At 45.5% G+C, this 17,267-nt stretch overlaps 1 protein-coding gene across 2 annotated transcripts in view; it reads right to left on the reverse strand.

Moving 5' to 3' along the window:
- The window catches only part of SLC7A6 (solute carrier family 7 member 6), a 46,733-nt gene that overhangs the window by 6,176 nt on the left and 23,290 nt on the right, over positions 1-17,267 (reverse strand). For both annotated transcript variants that reach the window (XM_023589139.3, XM_023589141.3), the window contains exons 3-7: positions 8,839-8,964; positions 7,004-7,148; positions 6,129-6,252; positions 5,802-5,905; positions 2,166-2,262 (exon numbers count right to left, since the gene is read on the reverse strand). In XM_023589139.3, coding sequence (XP_023444907.1) covers positions 2,166-2,262; positions 5,802-5,905; positions 6,129-6,252; positions 7,004-7,148; positions 8,839-8,964 — 596 coding nt within the window. The remainder of the gene's footprint in view (positions 1-2,165; positions 2,263-5,801; positions 5,906-6,128; positions 6,253-7,003; positions 7,149-8,838; positions 8,965-17,267) is intronic.

The raw sequence follows: 17,267 nt of genomic DNA on the forward strand, positions 1-17,267 counted from the left end.
AGTCAGCACCAGATCTGCTGATTGCTGATTAGCTTCACAGGATTACTTCCAGATCTTTTCAGTGACCCCTTGACATCAGACAGGTCTGCTCTCCACATTAACCTTCAAGGAGTCACATCTCTCCAAGCTCTTCTGTTGGGACCTTTGCTACACACAACACCTCCCTTCTTGTTGCAAGCATTTCAGAAACAAGCCAGACCCCTTTCCCCTTCTAATGACAGACAGTGAGGCCCTCCTTACTGCAGTGCACCAACCTCAATTTGAAGCACACTGTGCTTTAGAGAGGTCCTTAGAGGTGCCTGGCACACATTTGGGAGAAAATGCCTCCAGAAGACCCACTCACTGTCCTGGGACCTTAGAAATGCAGATTATCAAGTCAGATCCATACTCCCTCAGAAAAGAGATGTGACAGAATTTGCCCTCTGAAAGAAAAGAATTCTAGAGGACATGAGGCCAGGGATTAGAGTCCAGGGACAATTTCAGATTTGCTAAACTTCAAGAGCATAGTACTCTTCCTATCTATTCTTTCACCTCAGACTATCAGTAAATACTTTACAACAAAAAAGAGCCCATTCAGGGGAGAGAAGGGAGGCGCCTCAAATGAGAGGGAAAACAGGAGTGGACCACTTAAAAGATAAAATGTTTTATCTTCTCTAAATGTATAAATTCAATGCTGTCCCAATCAAAATATTAAGAGGGTTTTTCTGTAATTTTGACAAAATGCTAACAAAGTCCACTAAGACACATAAACTTTACATAAGTTGCCAGGAAAATTCCAGGGAATGGGGTGGGGAATTTAAAGATGAAGTACCTTCACTCTTCAGTTTTGAGATATTCACTATAAAGCTAAAAAATGAAACTTGGCACTGATGATGAGAATTAATTGAGATATGATACATTTAAAAGGCATAAAATTATACTTGGCACACATTAAGTATCTTAAAAATTAGATATTATTTTTATCTGATGAAAGTGTAAGAATTGGGAAAAATGGATTGTTCAAGAAATTATATTGATATAACTGGCTAGCCATCTGAGGAAAAAATAAGTTGATCCCCACATCACTTCATACACCAAAATAAATATTCCAGATAAATCCAAAATTGAAACATAAACAAGGAACACATAAAAGAACCAGACAAAAAAAATGAACTGCTTTTTCACACTTTGGAAGAAGGCCTTTCTCAGGGTCCCTTTTAGCCCCTTAATGTCTTTGTGAAAATTAGAAAAAGGTAGTCCTTCTTCAAGACTCCTTCCTTCTGTCAGAATACTCTCATAATTTACTGATTTTGTTGAAATAAGACACTTTACTGCCATCTACCAGAAAATTTGCATACTAATGATAATAAACATATAAAGCTATGATATCTATATATGAATGGAGGCCCCCAGGGTACTTGTGTACAAGTGGCCTGGCTTTTCTAAATATAATTATTTTAAAAGGAGCTAAGGGGAAGCCATGTGTCTCAACTGATAGAGCATCCGCCTACCATATAGGAGGTCAAGGGTTCTGTACTCAGGGCCTCATGGACCATGTGGTGAGCTGGCCCGCACGCAGTGCTGCTGCGTGTAAGGAGTGCCATACCATGCAGGGGTGTCCCCAGCATAGGGGTACCCCATGCACAAGGAGTGCACCCTTCAAGGAGAGCCGCACCACATGAAACAAGCACAGCCTGCCCAGGAGTGGTACCACACACATGGAGAGCTGATGCTGCAAGATGACGCAACAAAAAAAGACAGATTCCCAGTGCTGCCTCACAAGCATGCAAGCAGGCATAGATGAACCACACAGCGAATGGACACAGGGAGCAGACAATGCAGGGGAAGGGGAGAGAAATAAAAATACATTTTTAAAAAAAAAAAAAAAGAATTTCTTTTTAAAAAAGAGCTAAGAATAATAGGAAGAAAGAGAAGGAAAAGAAAGTGCTACCATAAAAGAAAAGATAGAGCTTACATTCCCCTTATTATTATTTTGCAGATTTGCTTTCTCTATATGAATATGTCCAAATGTTATAATTTTTTAAAATATTTAAGAAAAAGGAAGACACTAAGTGCCCAGGAAATATCTCAAGAAGCTGATATAGCTCCTACCCAACAGTTCTCATCAGTAGAAGGAACACTACAGACACACCCAATGCCCACCCTCCCTCAAGAGCAGAGCTTACATTGAACAGTAAAGCAGGAATGGGTGTAAAACGCTTGATGTGGATCATGGACAAAAGGTCCGGGAGGTGGCCCTCACGGGAGCCCACGAAGAACAACCTGGAAGGACAACAAATATGTCAGCAGGATCTTTTTACACAGCCATGCAGCCACACCCATCACTCAGACAAACTATGCTCAGAGTACCAGAAAAAAACAGGGGCAATCTCTTAGAAGCATCCCACATTCTCTATGGATCCTCAGCCCCATCTATCCCCCCTTTACCCACAACTGTCTCAATACCTAACCATCACCCACGAATGCCTCACACCCCTCTGTCATTCAGACACCCCTACCCTCCTCAGCAATGGAATCCAACATCACCCAAGGACACTCCCACTTCTCTCAATCATCAATACTTCACTATCATCCAATAGATGTCTCACCCTACCATCACCCACTGGCACCCCAATCCATTCCACCAGGAATACCCCTACGCTGTCACCCCACAAATTTCATACCTAATACAAGGGCTTTTTAAAGAAGGCCTGTCAGACTTCTGTTTGTGCCCTCCATCTGTCTTCCTTGAGTTCCCTATAGGTGATAGGCCAGGGCAAGCCTGGCCTTGTCAAAGAGACAATGCAGGCTTCTGCTCTGTACCTAAAGAGCTCTACTGACTGAGAAAAAGACCAGTGGAAGAATGAAACACCACCCAGAGTAGTCAGCAGCATCATGGAGCATGTAGAACTCACCAGGCATGGGAAACAAAAAACTTCATAAGTGGTGATCACATCTGATTGGGAAGAAGAGTTGGAGTTTTCCAGAAGGTGAGTGGTTGGGTAGGGAACAAGCATGTGCAAAGGAAAAAAAGGGCTTGGAGGTGTGAAAGAGTGTGGCCACTTTGAAGGTTGGTGCCAGAACACCTGTAGATCTAGGATAGGGTGTGTGCAGAGAGAGTATTGGGAAGAACCTGGATACAAGGCCATGTTGTGAGTCTAAACAAACACTGGGTGCCATCTGTGGCTCTGAAGTAAAGCCATGACAAGATCTGATGCCTGAGACTCTGGTGGCATCTTGAAGGCCACATTAGAGGAGGAGAGAGGTTAGGGTAAAGGGGGAAAGTCAAACAGGAAGTTCACCCACAAATGTCTTATGAGAGAGGAGGCCTAAATGAGACTGGGAGCCCTGGCTGAGAAGAAAACAAGACAGTGTGATAACAGCAATGAATTTGGTGATCCTGAGTGTATGTATGCATGTGTGTGTGTGTGTGTGTGTGTTTGAGCTAGGAAAAAGGGTTGGGTACCAAGGGAAAAATCAAGGGAGATACCAAGAGGCCGAGCACATGTGGTGTGCATATTAAGTCTGAGGTACTTGTGAATCAGACAGGTGGAATCACTGAAGATAATATCACCAGGAAAGGTGTTATAGGAAAAGATGTTGGAGTTTGCTTAAGAGGTCCAATAATTTGTACTAGATAGAATGAGAAATATGGTAGAGTGGATGTTGGATGGGGATAATGGATAAGTGAGGCAGAAGTGTCAAGTACAAAGCAAAGGGTAGCTGGATGGGTAATAAGGCATAAGTTAAGAAAGTAACACAGGCAGTCCCCTTCATGTGCAGGTCCAAATTCTTACTCTCCTAGTGGTCCCCTATCCCACCCCATCCCCATTCTGTCAATGTTAGAATGCACCTACTGGGAAACGGACTTTGGCCCAGTGGTTAGGGCGTCCGTCTACCATATGGGAGGTCCGCGGTTCAAACCCCGGGCCTCCTTGACCCGTGTGGAGCTGGCCATGTGCAGTGCTGATGCACGCAAGGAGTGCAGTGTCACGCAGGGGTGTCCCCCGCGTGGGGGAGCCCCACGCGCAAGGAGTGCGCCCGTGAGGAAGAGCCGCCCAGCGTGAAATGAAAGAGCAGCCTGCCGAGGAATGGCGCCGCCCACACTTCCCGTGCCGCTGACGACAACAGAAGCGGACAAAGAAACAAGACGCAGCGGGTAGACACCAAGAACAGACAACCAGGGGAGGGGGGGAAATTAAATAAATAAATGAATCTTTAAAAAAAAAAAAAAAAAGAATGCACCTACTATCCTTTTTTTTTTCTTAAAGATTTCTCTCCCCTTCCCCTCACCTCCCCTGGCCCCCCACGTTGTCTGTTCTGTGTCCATTCGCTGTATGTGTTTTTCTCTGTCTGCTTGCAGCATCACCTCTCCATGTGTATGGCACCACTCCTGAGCAGGCTGCACTTTTTTGCACAGGGTGGCTCTCCTTGCAGGGCACACTCATTGTAATATAGGGGACACCCCTGCGTGGCACGGCACTCCTTGCATGCAGCAGTACTGTGCATGGGCCAGCTTACCACATAGGTCAGGAGGCCCTGGGTTTGAACCCTGGATCTCCTATATCGTAGGCAAATGCTCTATCTGTTGAGCCAAATCTGCTTTCCTGCACCTACTATCTAAGGATTTATTTCAGGACAACTGGGATATTCTGAGGCTTCAGCAAGGATGAGTCTATGGGAAACATCATGTTTTGGGCAAGCTGGGGGGACATCCTGTGAAAAGCCACATCAGGAGCAATCTTGACCACACCAGGCTGAGGTGAAAGATGACCCCATATTCTTTTACAAGGTCTTAAACTCTATGACTTTGGTTGCCCCAGGGAAAAATCAAGTAATTGAACTGGGGTATCAAAACCAGTAAGAAGAATGAATAGGACAAAACTATTAATTTTATTCACTTCCAATCTGTTCATGTAGTAAATATTTACTGAATGCCTATAACACTCCTGGGTCCTGAAGACACCGAGATTTTCAGGGTGAGAGAAGGAAAGAAGGCTTCTTCTCAGGTATCAGAGTGTCACAGAAGCCACAGAAATAGTTTCAGAAGTAGGAAATGGTCAGTGTCACCTGATTCAGAGGTCCCATAGGACAAGGATTGAAAGAAGTCTACACAGGTCATGATTGGTACCCTTAAAAAAGTCAAATTACAACAAGTGGAAAAATGAATGAAAGTTGAAATGTAGACTACTCTCTCAAGAAGTGTATCCCATAAGGGAAAGAGGAAAGATGTGAAAAGTTGTTTTGTGACTTTTGTAAAAGGAGATGAGAGCTGGCTCTAATTAAACATCCATCAAAGAGAAGGGCCAACTGAGGAAGAAAAGTGCTGAAGAAGTAGGGAAGTGCTGGAACACTAAGCCTTAGTAGATGAGTCAGTCTGGAAAGGAGGAACTGTCCCTTTCTCCGAAACAACTGGAAGGACAAATGCTCTTATAGATAAGTCTGCACAGAGAGGATCAGCCTACGACGGCCTCTGTATTATCTGTGATGTGAGTGGCAGAGTCATCCTGTATATAGTGCCAGTATCTGGTATAGAGCAAGTACCCAACAATCATTCATGTTAAAGGAATGAATACTGGGGAAGCGGGGAGCTGCAGCATAACTCCAAGCTACTGCCTTCTTTTCCTGCACTCCTTACCAACCTGCCTTCACCCCAGATGGAAAGAGGAGCACAAAGGCAAACACATGCAGGCACACGCACATACACATATTCTTTACGCCTAAGAGAGGGAGAAGGGAGAAGAGGGCCTCTTACGGGCTCACCAAGAACCCCAGAGTATTAAATATTGCAGTCTGTTATCAGTGAAGCAGAGACACAGTACCTTGATGAAGCAAAGATAGATGCGTTGAGGCCTCCAAAGCAGGACAGGGCAACGGCAATAGGGACGGTCCAGCTAAACATGCCAAACGTTTGGTCAGCAAATGTCTGGAGGCAGAGCATAGAAGGGGCACTCAGCACAGATCATGGTCTCATAAGCCTCCTGAATGTATGCTTTCAGGACAAATGCAGTCTCTGCTGGGCAGCCCACCCCTCTGACCGAGGCCCATCACCTCACCCTGCAGAGCTGGAGTGACTGCAGAGAGGTCAGGCCATTCAGAGGCTGAGTATCATGAGATGATGAGGCAAACAGGGATCCCAAGAGACTCACCACAGCCACAGCATCACTGCCAAGGATATCTGAAATGCTCAGCACTGTGTAATAGGCCACGTTGGTCAGGGTGTAGATGAGCGTCACAATTGGCATAGAAATCCCAATGGCCAGTGGCAAATTTCTGTCAGGAAAAGTGAGAAAAGGACTGCCTAGAACCAGCCTCTCCTTGGGGTTAAACTTCACCCATTCTCCACTGAGATTTTTGTGACATTTTACAGGTAAATGGTCTGCATCTTTGAGGCTGACTCCTCTTACCCATGTGGCCTAGGGTGGGTATGTGTCCCATGCCCCAGGGCTCCTTCTACTGAGAAAGAGAGAGAGAGACAAAGAAAGACAGAGAAAGAGACAGAGAGACAGAGAGAGACAGAGAGACACAGAGAGAGACAGAAAAGAGAGACAGAGAGAGAGAGAATAAATATGACCCTCTCTGTGAAGATAGCTCACAATCAACATTTGCTCCTCACCACAGTGGGACGAACAGAAGCAGTGTTCCCTAGGGCCTGGAGGCCAGACTGGGGACCTGGTTGGCCGAAACAAGCTTCTGGCTCCTCAGGCTGCAGCCTCAGTACCAGAATGCAAGGTAGTAACACCTTAGCTCCAGCTGGGTCTGCTGCTGACCACCACAGGACCTACCCACCTGGAAGGACCCTGGGGATCCTCCAGTGTCAACATGAGGGCAGGAGCTAAGGGCTTTCCCCACCTTCACTCACTCCCACCTGAGCCCCCAATGCCTCCTAGCTGGAGGAAGGGGAGTAGGGAGGAGTGGGGATGAGAGAAAGGGAAAAGGAGAGAGGAGGGGAAAGGGCAAGTGTACCCACTATCAGCAGGAGTTCCAGTCAAGTTGGGGAGTGCGAGTGTGATCCCACCTTTACCTTTCTGGGTTTTTGATTTCTTCTGTTACAAAATTAAGGGTGTCCCAACCTGAGTAAGAGAAGAGGGCAGAGTAGAGGGCAAGAGAGAGGTTTCCCAAATCCCAGGAGGAACCCTCAAAGGCATCCTGAAAGTGCTCAGAGTGTCCTGTGAGGGCAAAGGCAGGGGGATGGTTCAGGGAGAATGAGGAGGTTAGGAGGAGAAGGAAGAAGAAGAGATGAAGAGTATAAAGAGAAGAGGAAGGGGAAGGATGGGGGGGAGGGGAGAAAGAGGAAGGAAAGATGGATCCAAGGGGAATAGGGAGAGGAAGACAGGGAGAAACAAGGAAAGAAGGGCAAAACAAGAGGGCAGGGAAAAGAGAAAAAAAAAAAAAACATAATTTAACACCAGAAGAACAATCACCACCAGTTCCCAGCACTTTACTACCCCAACACCCTCAGAAAAGTTCACATATCTTTAGTAAAACTAGGGAACCTCAGAAAAACAAAGGCCTAATGAATTTCCATTTCCTACAAGCAACATTACAATAGGCCACAGCCCTTTATCTATTTTAGAAAGAACTTTTTTCTCATGAAGTAGTCATTTTTCATTAACAACCAGACCTTCCTGTGGAGGTCTTTCTTGGTTCAGAGCACAATTTCTACAAATAAGTTCATCAGTCCCGTGAAGAGAACTTTGTTGCTCTACTTGCAGAGGCTATGGTTGTTCAGGGCAGGAAACCCCAAGCTGAAGAGGGAACTGGGGTCTTCTTATCCTCATTGGCCTGAGCAAGACCTGGGCCACCACTACCCCCCAGAGTCTGGGGTTCAGGAGGCTCTGCTTCCCAGGTAGCCCAGGCCCAGGCACCTGCCATTCTCCTTGGAGGCCTCCAAGAACCACACACCTGAGAGTCTTTTGGACACATGGGTTTTAAACAAGACCCAGGCTTCCAAGAAAGCCTGCTGTCACCTCCTGCAGAAAGCATAGATCTCTCAATGTGGCAAAAAAAGGGTGTGCAGCCAAGAAAAAGGAAAAATAGAGACCCTATCACCCACGGGAGTCATCATCACACCCAGCGGTGGTTCCCTAAGGCATATATCTTGAGAGAGGATTACATAACTACCCAGTTGACCCCCAAATGCTCCTAAGACTCCAGATACATCCTGGCGGCTGGCTGTGCTAACCCTAAGGAGGGCCTCTGCACAAAGGTCCTAGACCAGTTGCTCAAGGATCACCCAGGGCACTTCTTAAAAACATAGTTTTTTTAGATTTTAGATTGTAAACACAGCCACCTGTGGGAAGTGATGACCTAGACACCTGGGTTCTTAAATGGCTATGAAATCCTTTGCCAAGGCTACCTCAGGGCTTCTCTAAGGGCTCTTGAGACCTTGGTAGGCCTGTTACCCTCACTGTCAGCCTGCTCTGACTCAGGATAGTAAAGGATACAAAAAGTAAAGGATACAAAATAACCACCCATTTCCATACCCCGCCCCCCCATACACCCTCAAGGAGGGCCAAGTCTTTCTACAGACCAAAAAAACAGGACTAAGGGCAGGGCTCACTCTAGTCCCATCAATTATTTTTACCACCCAAGCTTCAAATGTTCCTAGGACCTGGGCTGGTTTCCTGAAATTGTTCCCAGTGTCCATAAAGTGAGAGCAACCTTGAGGGAGGGGCTGACTCATGGCCAGTTGGCCAGCCTGGCCCAAGAAGCCCAAGAATCAATCTTTCACACTCACTGACACACTCTAACGTGTACATAAAGAGCTGAGCAGTAGAGCTAACTCTTTCCTCCTCAGGGAATCTAGGGGAGCTCCTGGAGGTATCCACCCTCCTTCCCATCGCAGGCCCCTCTTACCCTGGCACAGTTTAACAAGGCCCATGACAATGATGGCAATGAGCGCTAGGACCTTGGCGTAAGTAAATGTATCCTGCACACGCGTGCCCCACTTGACATAGGCACAGTTCACAAATGTCAGCAGACCTAGGAGGAAAACAAGGGGGAGATAATAAAGTCACTGGCAGGACTGAGCTGATGGCATTGAGGCCTGACCTCTCTTCAGCAAGAGCATCATTTCTGCTCTTTCTGCCTAAAGTGCAGGGGCTAAAGTATCATGAGAACCAGAATAGGCAAATGGGAGGATACCAGTCACCCAACCCAGCTAAGAACACCCATGAGTATCCGGTCACTGTTGACAAATAAAGAAACAAATGCATGCATTAACACATATTCATTTATACATTCTGATATCCAGAACCACTCTAGAAATTCAACCCAGGCCTAGGAATGGTTGACTTTTTTTTTTCTTTTCTTTTTTTTTATTTAATTCATTTTTTAAAAAAATATTACATTCAAAAAATATGAGGTCCCATTCAACCCCACCGCCCCCACCCCCCACTCCCCCCACAGCAACACTCTCTCCCGTCATCATGACACATCCATTGCACCTGGTAAGTTCATCTCTGGGCATCACTGCACCCCATAGTCAATGGTCCACATCATAGCCCACACTCTCCCACGTTCCATCCAGTGGGCCCTGGGGGGATCTACAGTGTCCCGTAGTTGTCCGTGAAGCACCACCCAGGACAACTCCAAGTCCCGAAAACGCCTCCCCATCTCATCTCTTCCTCCCATTCCCTGCACCCAGCAGCCAACATGGCCACCCTTCCCACACCAATGCCACATTTTCTCTGTGGACATTGGATTGGTTGTGTCCATTTCACATCTATGTCAAGTGGGGGCTTAGATTCCACATGGATACTGGATGCAATCCTCCTGCTTTCAGTTGTAGGCACTCTAGGCTCCATGGTGTGGTGGTTGACCTTCTTCAACTCCATGTTAGCTGAGTGGGGTAAGTCCAATAAATCAGAGTGTAGGAGCTGAAGTCTGTTGAGGCTCAGGGCCTGGCTACATATTGTCAGTCCAGAGATTCAAATCCCCTAAATATATCTTAAACCCCAACACCAACTACAATTCCAGTAAAGTAGCATGAAAGTCTTGTGAAAAGAGATCCCATCTGAGTCCAGATCCATCACGCAGAAACACCAGCTCCAAAGAAGGGCCATCTGACATGACCATAGGACCCGTGGGTCTCTTTCTCCCTCAAAAGAACCAATACCTGGGGTTGTATCTACTTTATCTGTCTCTTAGACTCTGCTCAATTGTGCATAAGGGCAATCCTTCTGACAACCTTCAGACTCATTTTTAGAGACTCGTAGCCATATAAACTCATTTCTCCTTTCCATTTCCCCCTTACATTAGGTCAAACAGCATTTTAAAGTCATGTTATTATATGTAGACAGGGATATTCTGCTGATCCGCATTGAACCTTTAATTCAAGGTCATTTTCTAGTTGCATCTTCAGCTGGTATTTGGTAGTGATCCCTCGGTGCCAGGGAGGCTCATCCCCGGGTGTCATGTCCCATGCTGGGGGGAATGCACTGCATCTACATGCTGAGTTTGGCTTCGAGACTGGCCACATTTGAGTAACATGAAGGCTGTCAGGAGGAAACTCCCAGGCACAGTGCTGCTCTAGGCCTTGTTCTTATTGCAGGCGTATAGGTTCATAAGCATAGTCATTAGTATCAGGAGCCCACTGTTGGACCCTCATTCCTTCCTGGTTCTTACCATTGCACCTGGGGGACTGCCGCTGCTCCCCTAGGGACCACGACAGAGCCCCCGGCCAGGAACCCAGTACCCACCCCGGCTGTTGTTTTTAACTGTTTCCACTATGAGTATATCTAAACATTACCATGCACCCTGGACATATGCCCTGTATAACTCCCTGTCAACCCTATATAGCCTGTCAATAACATCCCATACCAGTATTCCTCCGCCGCCATTGTCGAACCACTCTGTGACCCAAAACTTCCTGTAAAGTGAATCCCAATATAATGTCAGTTTCCCTTACTAGTAAAATGGAATATAGCGATGAGTTTAAAGGTTAGATCTAGAAGGAATAGTTTACTTTACCTACTCCTCCCCACCCAGACTCTCAAGGTTCCAAACCACAAGAGGCATAAGACCTCTCTATGGCCAAGTTAGAGCGTGGGAACAATAGAGGCCAAAGGATAAATAAATGCAGGTGGCAGGACACATAGCAATTAAAGGGACAAGGTTTTATATGTTTAGTGTTAAAAAAAAAGGCTTGTTATGTGTCTGATATTTTCATATACATTCTCTTATTTAATTCCCCATAGATGAGGAAACTGGAAACTGAGGTTGGCCTAGAGAGGCTAAATGCTATGCCCAAGCTCATGGGGACCCCACTGACTCTTCTCCCACCTCCATTCTTATCTCAATTCTTAGTGAAGCCCATGGAGAAGTGGGCTCACTTGAGTTTCCCTAGGTCTGTGTCAGCACTGCTGGCTTTAAGTCCAGCTCCTCACATACCTCAGCGATATTTGGGCCCTGTAACTGCTCTGAGCCATGGTGAAGACATAGAATGGTATTCAAGTTGAGCAAAAAGGGACACAACGACACCTGTAAGCACTACCTCTAGTCTCCAAAAATAGAATTTTTATATGCTATACATATCTTTATTCTCTCAGGTCCATCCTCCAGGCCATCTCCACCTATTCCTACTGACTGTGCACACTCTCCTTCAGTCAGAGTTCTTCCTGGTGCCAGATACACACATTAAAAAATGTCCTCCCCTCCTTCTCCTGCCATAGACAACACCAAATCTCACTTTCAGTCTAGTTCAGTCCCCACCTCCTCTGTAAAACCTGCCTCACCCCAAAAAAAAACCTGCCCCAAATAAACCAGCCAGTCCCTCATTGAGCTCTTTCTCCCCTGAATTCTATGGTCTGTGGACACCTGTCTTAAGTAGGACTCTCCCTCAGGTGCAATGCTTTCCCAGGGAGGTCACAAATTCTCAGAAGGCAACAAAAGTATATTGTTTTCTTAAGCTCCACTGCCAAGTCAAGACAAGAACTGATGATCAAGATGGTGATGACTTTCACTTAACTTTCCCTTCTTTCACTCAAATGCAAAGGAGTGCTCAGGGCCATCTTGCAAAAATAAACACAAGTGGCTAAACAGCCTCTACTGTGCTTCAGGAGCTTTCACTCAATATAATGGCAAATGAGATAGGTGCTTATTAGTCAATTATATGAGGTGAGGGTTAGGGGTGGGGCAATGGCCACAGAGAAAGGGAGAAGCCCAAAGGAATGCATGCTGCAGGCAGATCATTTATTCTAGGGAGCTTCCCTGCAGATCAAAATTCACTATGTGGGACAACCAGTAAGATGGTGTCAGCTCGTGTTACAGGGCAATTAGTAATCACCTAGAACTATCTAAAGCACTTGTTTGGGGGCTCCAGGAGACCAGAAGAACATCCTGCAACATCCCTGAAAGAACAGAAGGAGGAGACTGCACATCTACAGTGAAGATTTGTGAGTAGAGCACTCCACGCTGCATGCTCAAGTTGAATACAAATAGATAACATGGAAAGTGACTCAAGATCACACTATTGGGATGTGGCTCAAGCAGTTGAGCACCCACCTCCCACATAGGAGGCCCCAGGTTCGGTACCCAGTGCCTCCTAAAGAAGACAAAAAGACAACAAGCAGACAACTAGCAGACAATGAGCACAAACAATGAGAAAACACACACATACACAATGAGCAAAATAGATGAGGGAGCCATGGGGCGGGGGGGGGGGGGGGGGGCTGGAATACACTGGAGTAATATAAAAGCAGATTTGAGGAGACAGAAAAAAGGATTGGTGAGCCTGAAGACATGGTCTCCGAAATCGAACATACAAAAGAACAGATAAAGAAAAGAATGGAAAAAATTCTACAAGTTCTCAGGGAACTAAATGACAGCAAGAGACATGCAAACATACATGTCATGGGTGTCCCAGAAGGAGAAGAGAAAGGTAAAAGGGCAGAAAGTATATCTGAAGAAATAATGGTAGAAAATTTCCCAGCTCTGTTGAAGGACAAAGATATCTCTGTCCAGAAAGTACAACATACTCCCATCCAAATAAATCCAAATAGACCAACTCTGAGATACATACTAATCAGAAAGTCAAATGCCAAAGATAAAGAATTCTGAGAGCAGCAAGAGAAAAGCAATGCATCACATATAAGGGATACCTAATAAGATTAAGTGCCGATTTTTCATCAGAAAGCATGGAGGCAAGAAGGCAGTGGTATCTATTTAGGATACTGCAAGAGAAAAACTTTCAGCCAAGAATCTTATATCCAGCAAGATTATTTTCAAAAATGAGGACAAGTTTAGAATATTCAGAGATAAACAGAAACTGAGAGTTTATAACAAAGAAACCAGCCTTGTACGAAATACTAAAGGGTGTGCTTCAGTTTGAAAAGATATGAGAAAGAGGCTTGGAAGAGAGTCTAGAAATGAAGATTATATCAGTAAAAGTGAAAGTCTCAAAAGATTGCTGAAAATAAAATATGACAGATAAAACCCAAACATCAAAATAGATGAAATATAAGAACTGCCTTTACAATAATAACATTAAATGTTAATGGATTAAACTCCCCCATCAAAAGACACTGACTGGCAGTGTGGATAAGAAAATATGAGCCAACTGTATGCTATCTATAAGAGACTCACCTTAGACATAAGGATACCAATAGGTTGAAAGTGAAAAGCTGGCAAGAGATATCCCATGTATGCAGTAACAAACAAACAAAAGCTGGAGTAGCTATACTTGTATCAGACGAAACAGGCTTAAAAAGACACTAGTAATGCACAATCTGAGAAGGAAGTCAGGAAAAAAATTCCATTTACAATAGTGACTAAAAGAATCAAATATTTAGGAATAAACTTAATTAAGGATATAAAGCACTTGTATTTTAAAAAAAACTACAGGGAAGTGGACTTGGCCCAATGGATAGGGCGTCCACCTACCACATGGTATGTCCACAGTTCAAACCCCAGGCCTCCTTGACCCAATTGGAGCTGGCCCATGTGCAGCACTGATACATGCAAGGAGTGCCGTGCCACACGGGGGTGTCCCCCGTGTAGGGGAGCCCCATGCGCACGGAGTGGGCCCCATAAGGAGAGCCGCCCACCGCAAAAGAAAGTGCAGCCTACCCAAGAATGGCGCCGCACACACGGAGAGCTGACACAAGATGATGCAACAAAAAAAACAAACACAGATTCTCAGTGCCGATGATAAGGATACACGCTGTCACAGAAGAACACACAGCAAATGGGCAGAGAGCAGACAACTGGGGGGGGGGAGGGAGAGAAATAAATAAAAAATAAATCTTAAAAAAAAAACAACTACAATGTACTGTTAAAAGAAATTTTAAAAAATAGGGACAGCCATCAAGATAGTGGTGGAGTAAGGAGCTCGTAGAGTCAGCTCCTGCTACAGGGCAATTAGTAAACACCCAGAACTATGTGGAGCTAGCTGAAGCACCTGTTTGGGGGCTCCAGGAGGCCAGAAGAGCATCCTGCAACATACGTGAAGGAATGGAAGGAGGAAACTGCCCATCTGCAGAGAAGACTCGTAAGTAGAGGGCTCCACACCATGGAGGCTGGTACCTATCCTCCACTGGAAGCACAAGCTGCCTTGGGAGCTGTTCCACGGTTGGAATTGAAAGCTCCACTTCTCAAAAATGGGGGAGGAAGAGACAGTTGGGCACCAACTTCAGCTACTGATGAGTAAATTCAAGGGGCTAAAATGTAATCTTGAGAACAGCTAAAGTTTGAGCCTGTCCAAGTCAGAAAGAGGCCCGTAGCCACCATCTCAACTCCGTGCTGGCATGAGGGAAGCGGGCAGACTGAAAATCCCAGTGCTGGTAGGGACCAGCTTCTTTCCATCCAGGTCAGATGGCAGCTCTAGCCTAGGCCCCAGTGCCACCTCCAGCAGGGAAGAAGCTGCGGAGGCCGGTGCTTATCCTACTCTGGCAGCACTAGCCATTCCTGGAGCTATTCTGTGGCTAGAATTGAAAGCTCCATTTCCCAAAAACAGGGGAGGAGGAGACGGTTGGCTGCTGATTTTGATTTCTGATTGGTAAACCCAGCTGGCTAAGATATAACCCTGGGAACAGCTGGGGTGTGAATCTGCCCAAGTCCGAAAGAGGCCAGTGACCCGACATTTGACTCCGCCCCCAGCCTGAGGGGAAGCCGGGCTGACCAAAAATCCCGGTGACTGTAGAAACCAGTTTCTTTAACTCACATCTGCCTGTAGCCCTAGAATAGGCTTCAGCCCCACCTCTGGCAGGGAGGAGGCTGGCGGGCCCTGCACCAGCAACTGCAGGTACCTTTGGCTGGCACAGACTGAAAATCGGAAGTCTATGGGGCAACTGTGGTTGTTTTGCACTGCATAGATTCCTCCCCACACCTACAGATCCATCCCCACCCCAGACAGGGGAGAAATGGACGTGAAACTTCACTAGTCTCTCTGGCAACTATGGTCTAGGCCTGCATGATCTGGATTATTCCACACAACTGTGTCCCTATCCCTGGCAAAGGAGAAAGTTGGGAGAAGCTTCATTGGCCCCTGCACAATAAGGGCAGCTTGAGCCTCCACAGCTTAGAGCACAAATTACAACCTTGGCTCCTACTGCACAACCAGCAAGGGAGAAAGGGCATGAAGCCCTAAACTAAAGAGAAAAACTGTACCCAGAATACTCTAGTAAGCCAGATGAAAAGACACCAACAAAAAATTACAATCCACACCAAGAAACAGGAAGCTATGGCCCAGTTAAAGGAACAAGATAAGCCTCCAGATAACATGAAGGAGTCAAGACAACAAATCCTAGATGTTTGTGTTAGTCAGTCAAAGGGATGCTGAAGCAAAATACCAGAAACTGGTTGGTTTTTATAAAGGGTATTTATTTGGAGTAGGAGCTTACAGATACCAGGCCATAAAGCATAAATTACTTCCCTCACCAAACTCTATTTTCACATGTTGGAGCAAGATGGCTGCTGATGCCTGTGAGGGTTCAGGCTTCCTGGGTTCTTCCCTTCCAGGGTCTTGCTTCACTCTGGATTCAGGTTCCTCACTTCCCAGAGCTCCAGCTTCAACATGAAATTCCAATATCAAAACTCCAACATTAAGAACCGTCCAACTCTGTCCTTTGCCATGCCTTTTATCTGTGAGTCCCCACTTACCAAGGGGTGGGTACTCAATGCCCTAATGACGTGACCCAATCAAAGTCCCAATCATAACTCAATCACACCCAGGTACAGACCAGATCACAAACATAATCCAATATCTATTTTTTGGAATTCATAACCTTATCAAACTGTTATGATGTTATGCGTGTTTGTTTTGTAAGTTCACAACTTTTACTATACACTTATTGTTTACGTATGTTTATGTATAAGTGATATACCTCAATAAATTTTTAAATTAAAAAAAAAATTCACTATGTGGGGCTAATCCTAAATCAGATAACATAAGGTTTATCTAGTTAGTAGCCACTAGTAATCCACAGAACCCTGTGCAACACAATAAGCATATTTTGAGGTGCCTCCCCAGTCACTTCTTTCAAATTGCTTCCCCTTTTTCTATTACAGCTGATCAAGCCAGTGATAAACACTGAACTCAAGCTGAACATATTATATTGCCTCTCCCAGGAACACTGAATCAGAGTACTAAGAGAATCTATCTAACAGTAGCAGCCAACAGAGTTGAGAGTCACATCAAGTCAAAACCACCCAAAAGCATAAACGACAGAGGAATAGCAACTACAAATAACCAGAGGAAGGAAGGAGGACTACAAAGAAAAGCAGAAGTAAGAGGGATTGCACCCTGTGAGAAACAGACTGACAAAGGAAGATGCAGAAATACAAAGGAAAACAAAGACAGAGACAGAGAAGAAGACAAAAGGAAACAGGAGAGACAGAGACAAGTAGACATATAGAAAAAAGAAGGGGAAAAGAGAGAAAGGCAACAAGATGAACATACATGTGGAGAGAGTCTAGCAATTTTCTGACTGTGCTCACTGTGCTGCTCATTTGTAAGACCAAGGTGTGGCTGCCATAAGGAGAAGAGAAGCTAATCCCCACATCCCCACATCAGGAACTCCTCACCTCTGCTCCTTCTCCTTCCCTTCGACCCACTACAGATCTCCCCTAAGGCTTGGCCCTCTCTGCGCAGAAGTAAACGTTGCACACAGGGGAAATTCAATGAATATGTGCTAAATGAATGAATGAATGAAGGCATCACCTCCTGGAAGTCTCTGCAGAGCTCCTTCCAACAGACCAGCTGGAAAGATACAAAAGCACCTAGTCATAGTAGTTTCCTCTGGAGAGGAAGACTAAAGGTCTGAAGAGACAAGAGACTTTTTCTATTG

This window comes from Dasypus novemcinctus, chromosome 18 (assembly GCF_030445035.2).
Source record: "Dasypus novemcinctus isolate mDasNov1 chromosome 18, mDasNov1.1.hap2, whole genome shotgun sequence".
NCBI lineage: Eukaryota > Metazoa > Chordata > Mammalia > Cingulata > Dasypodidae > Dasypus > Dasypus novemcinctus.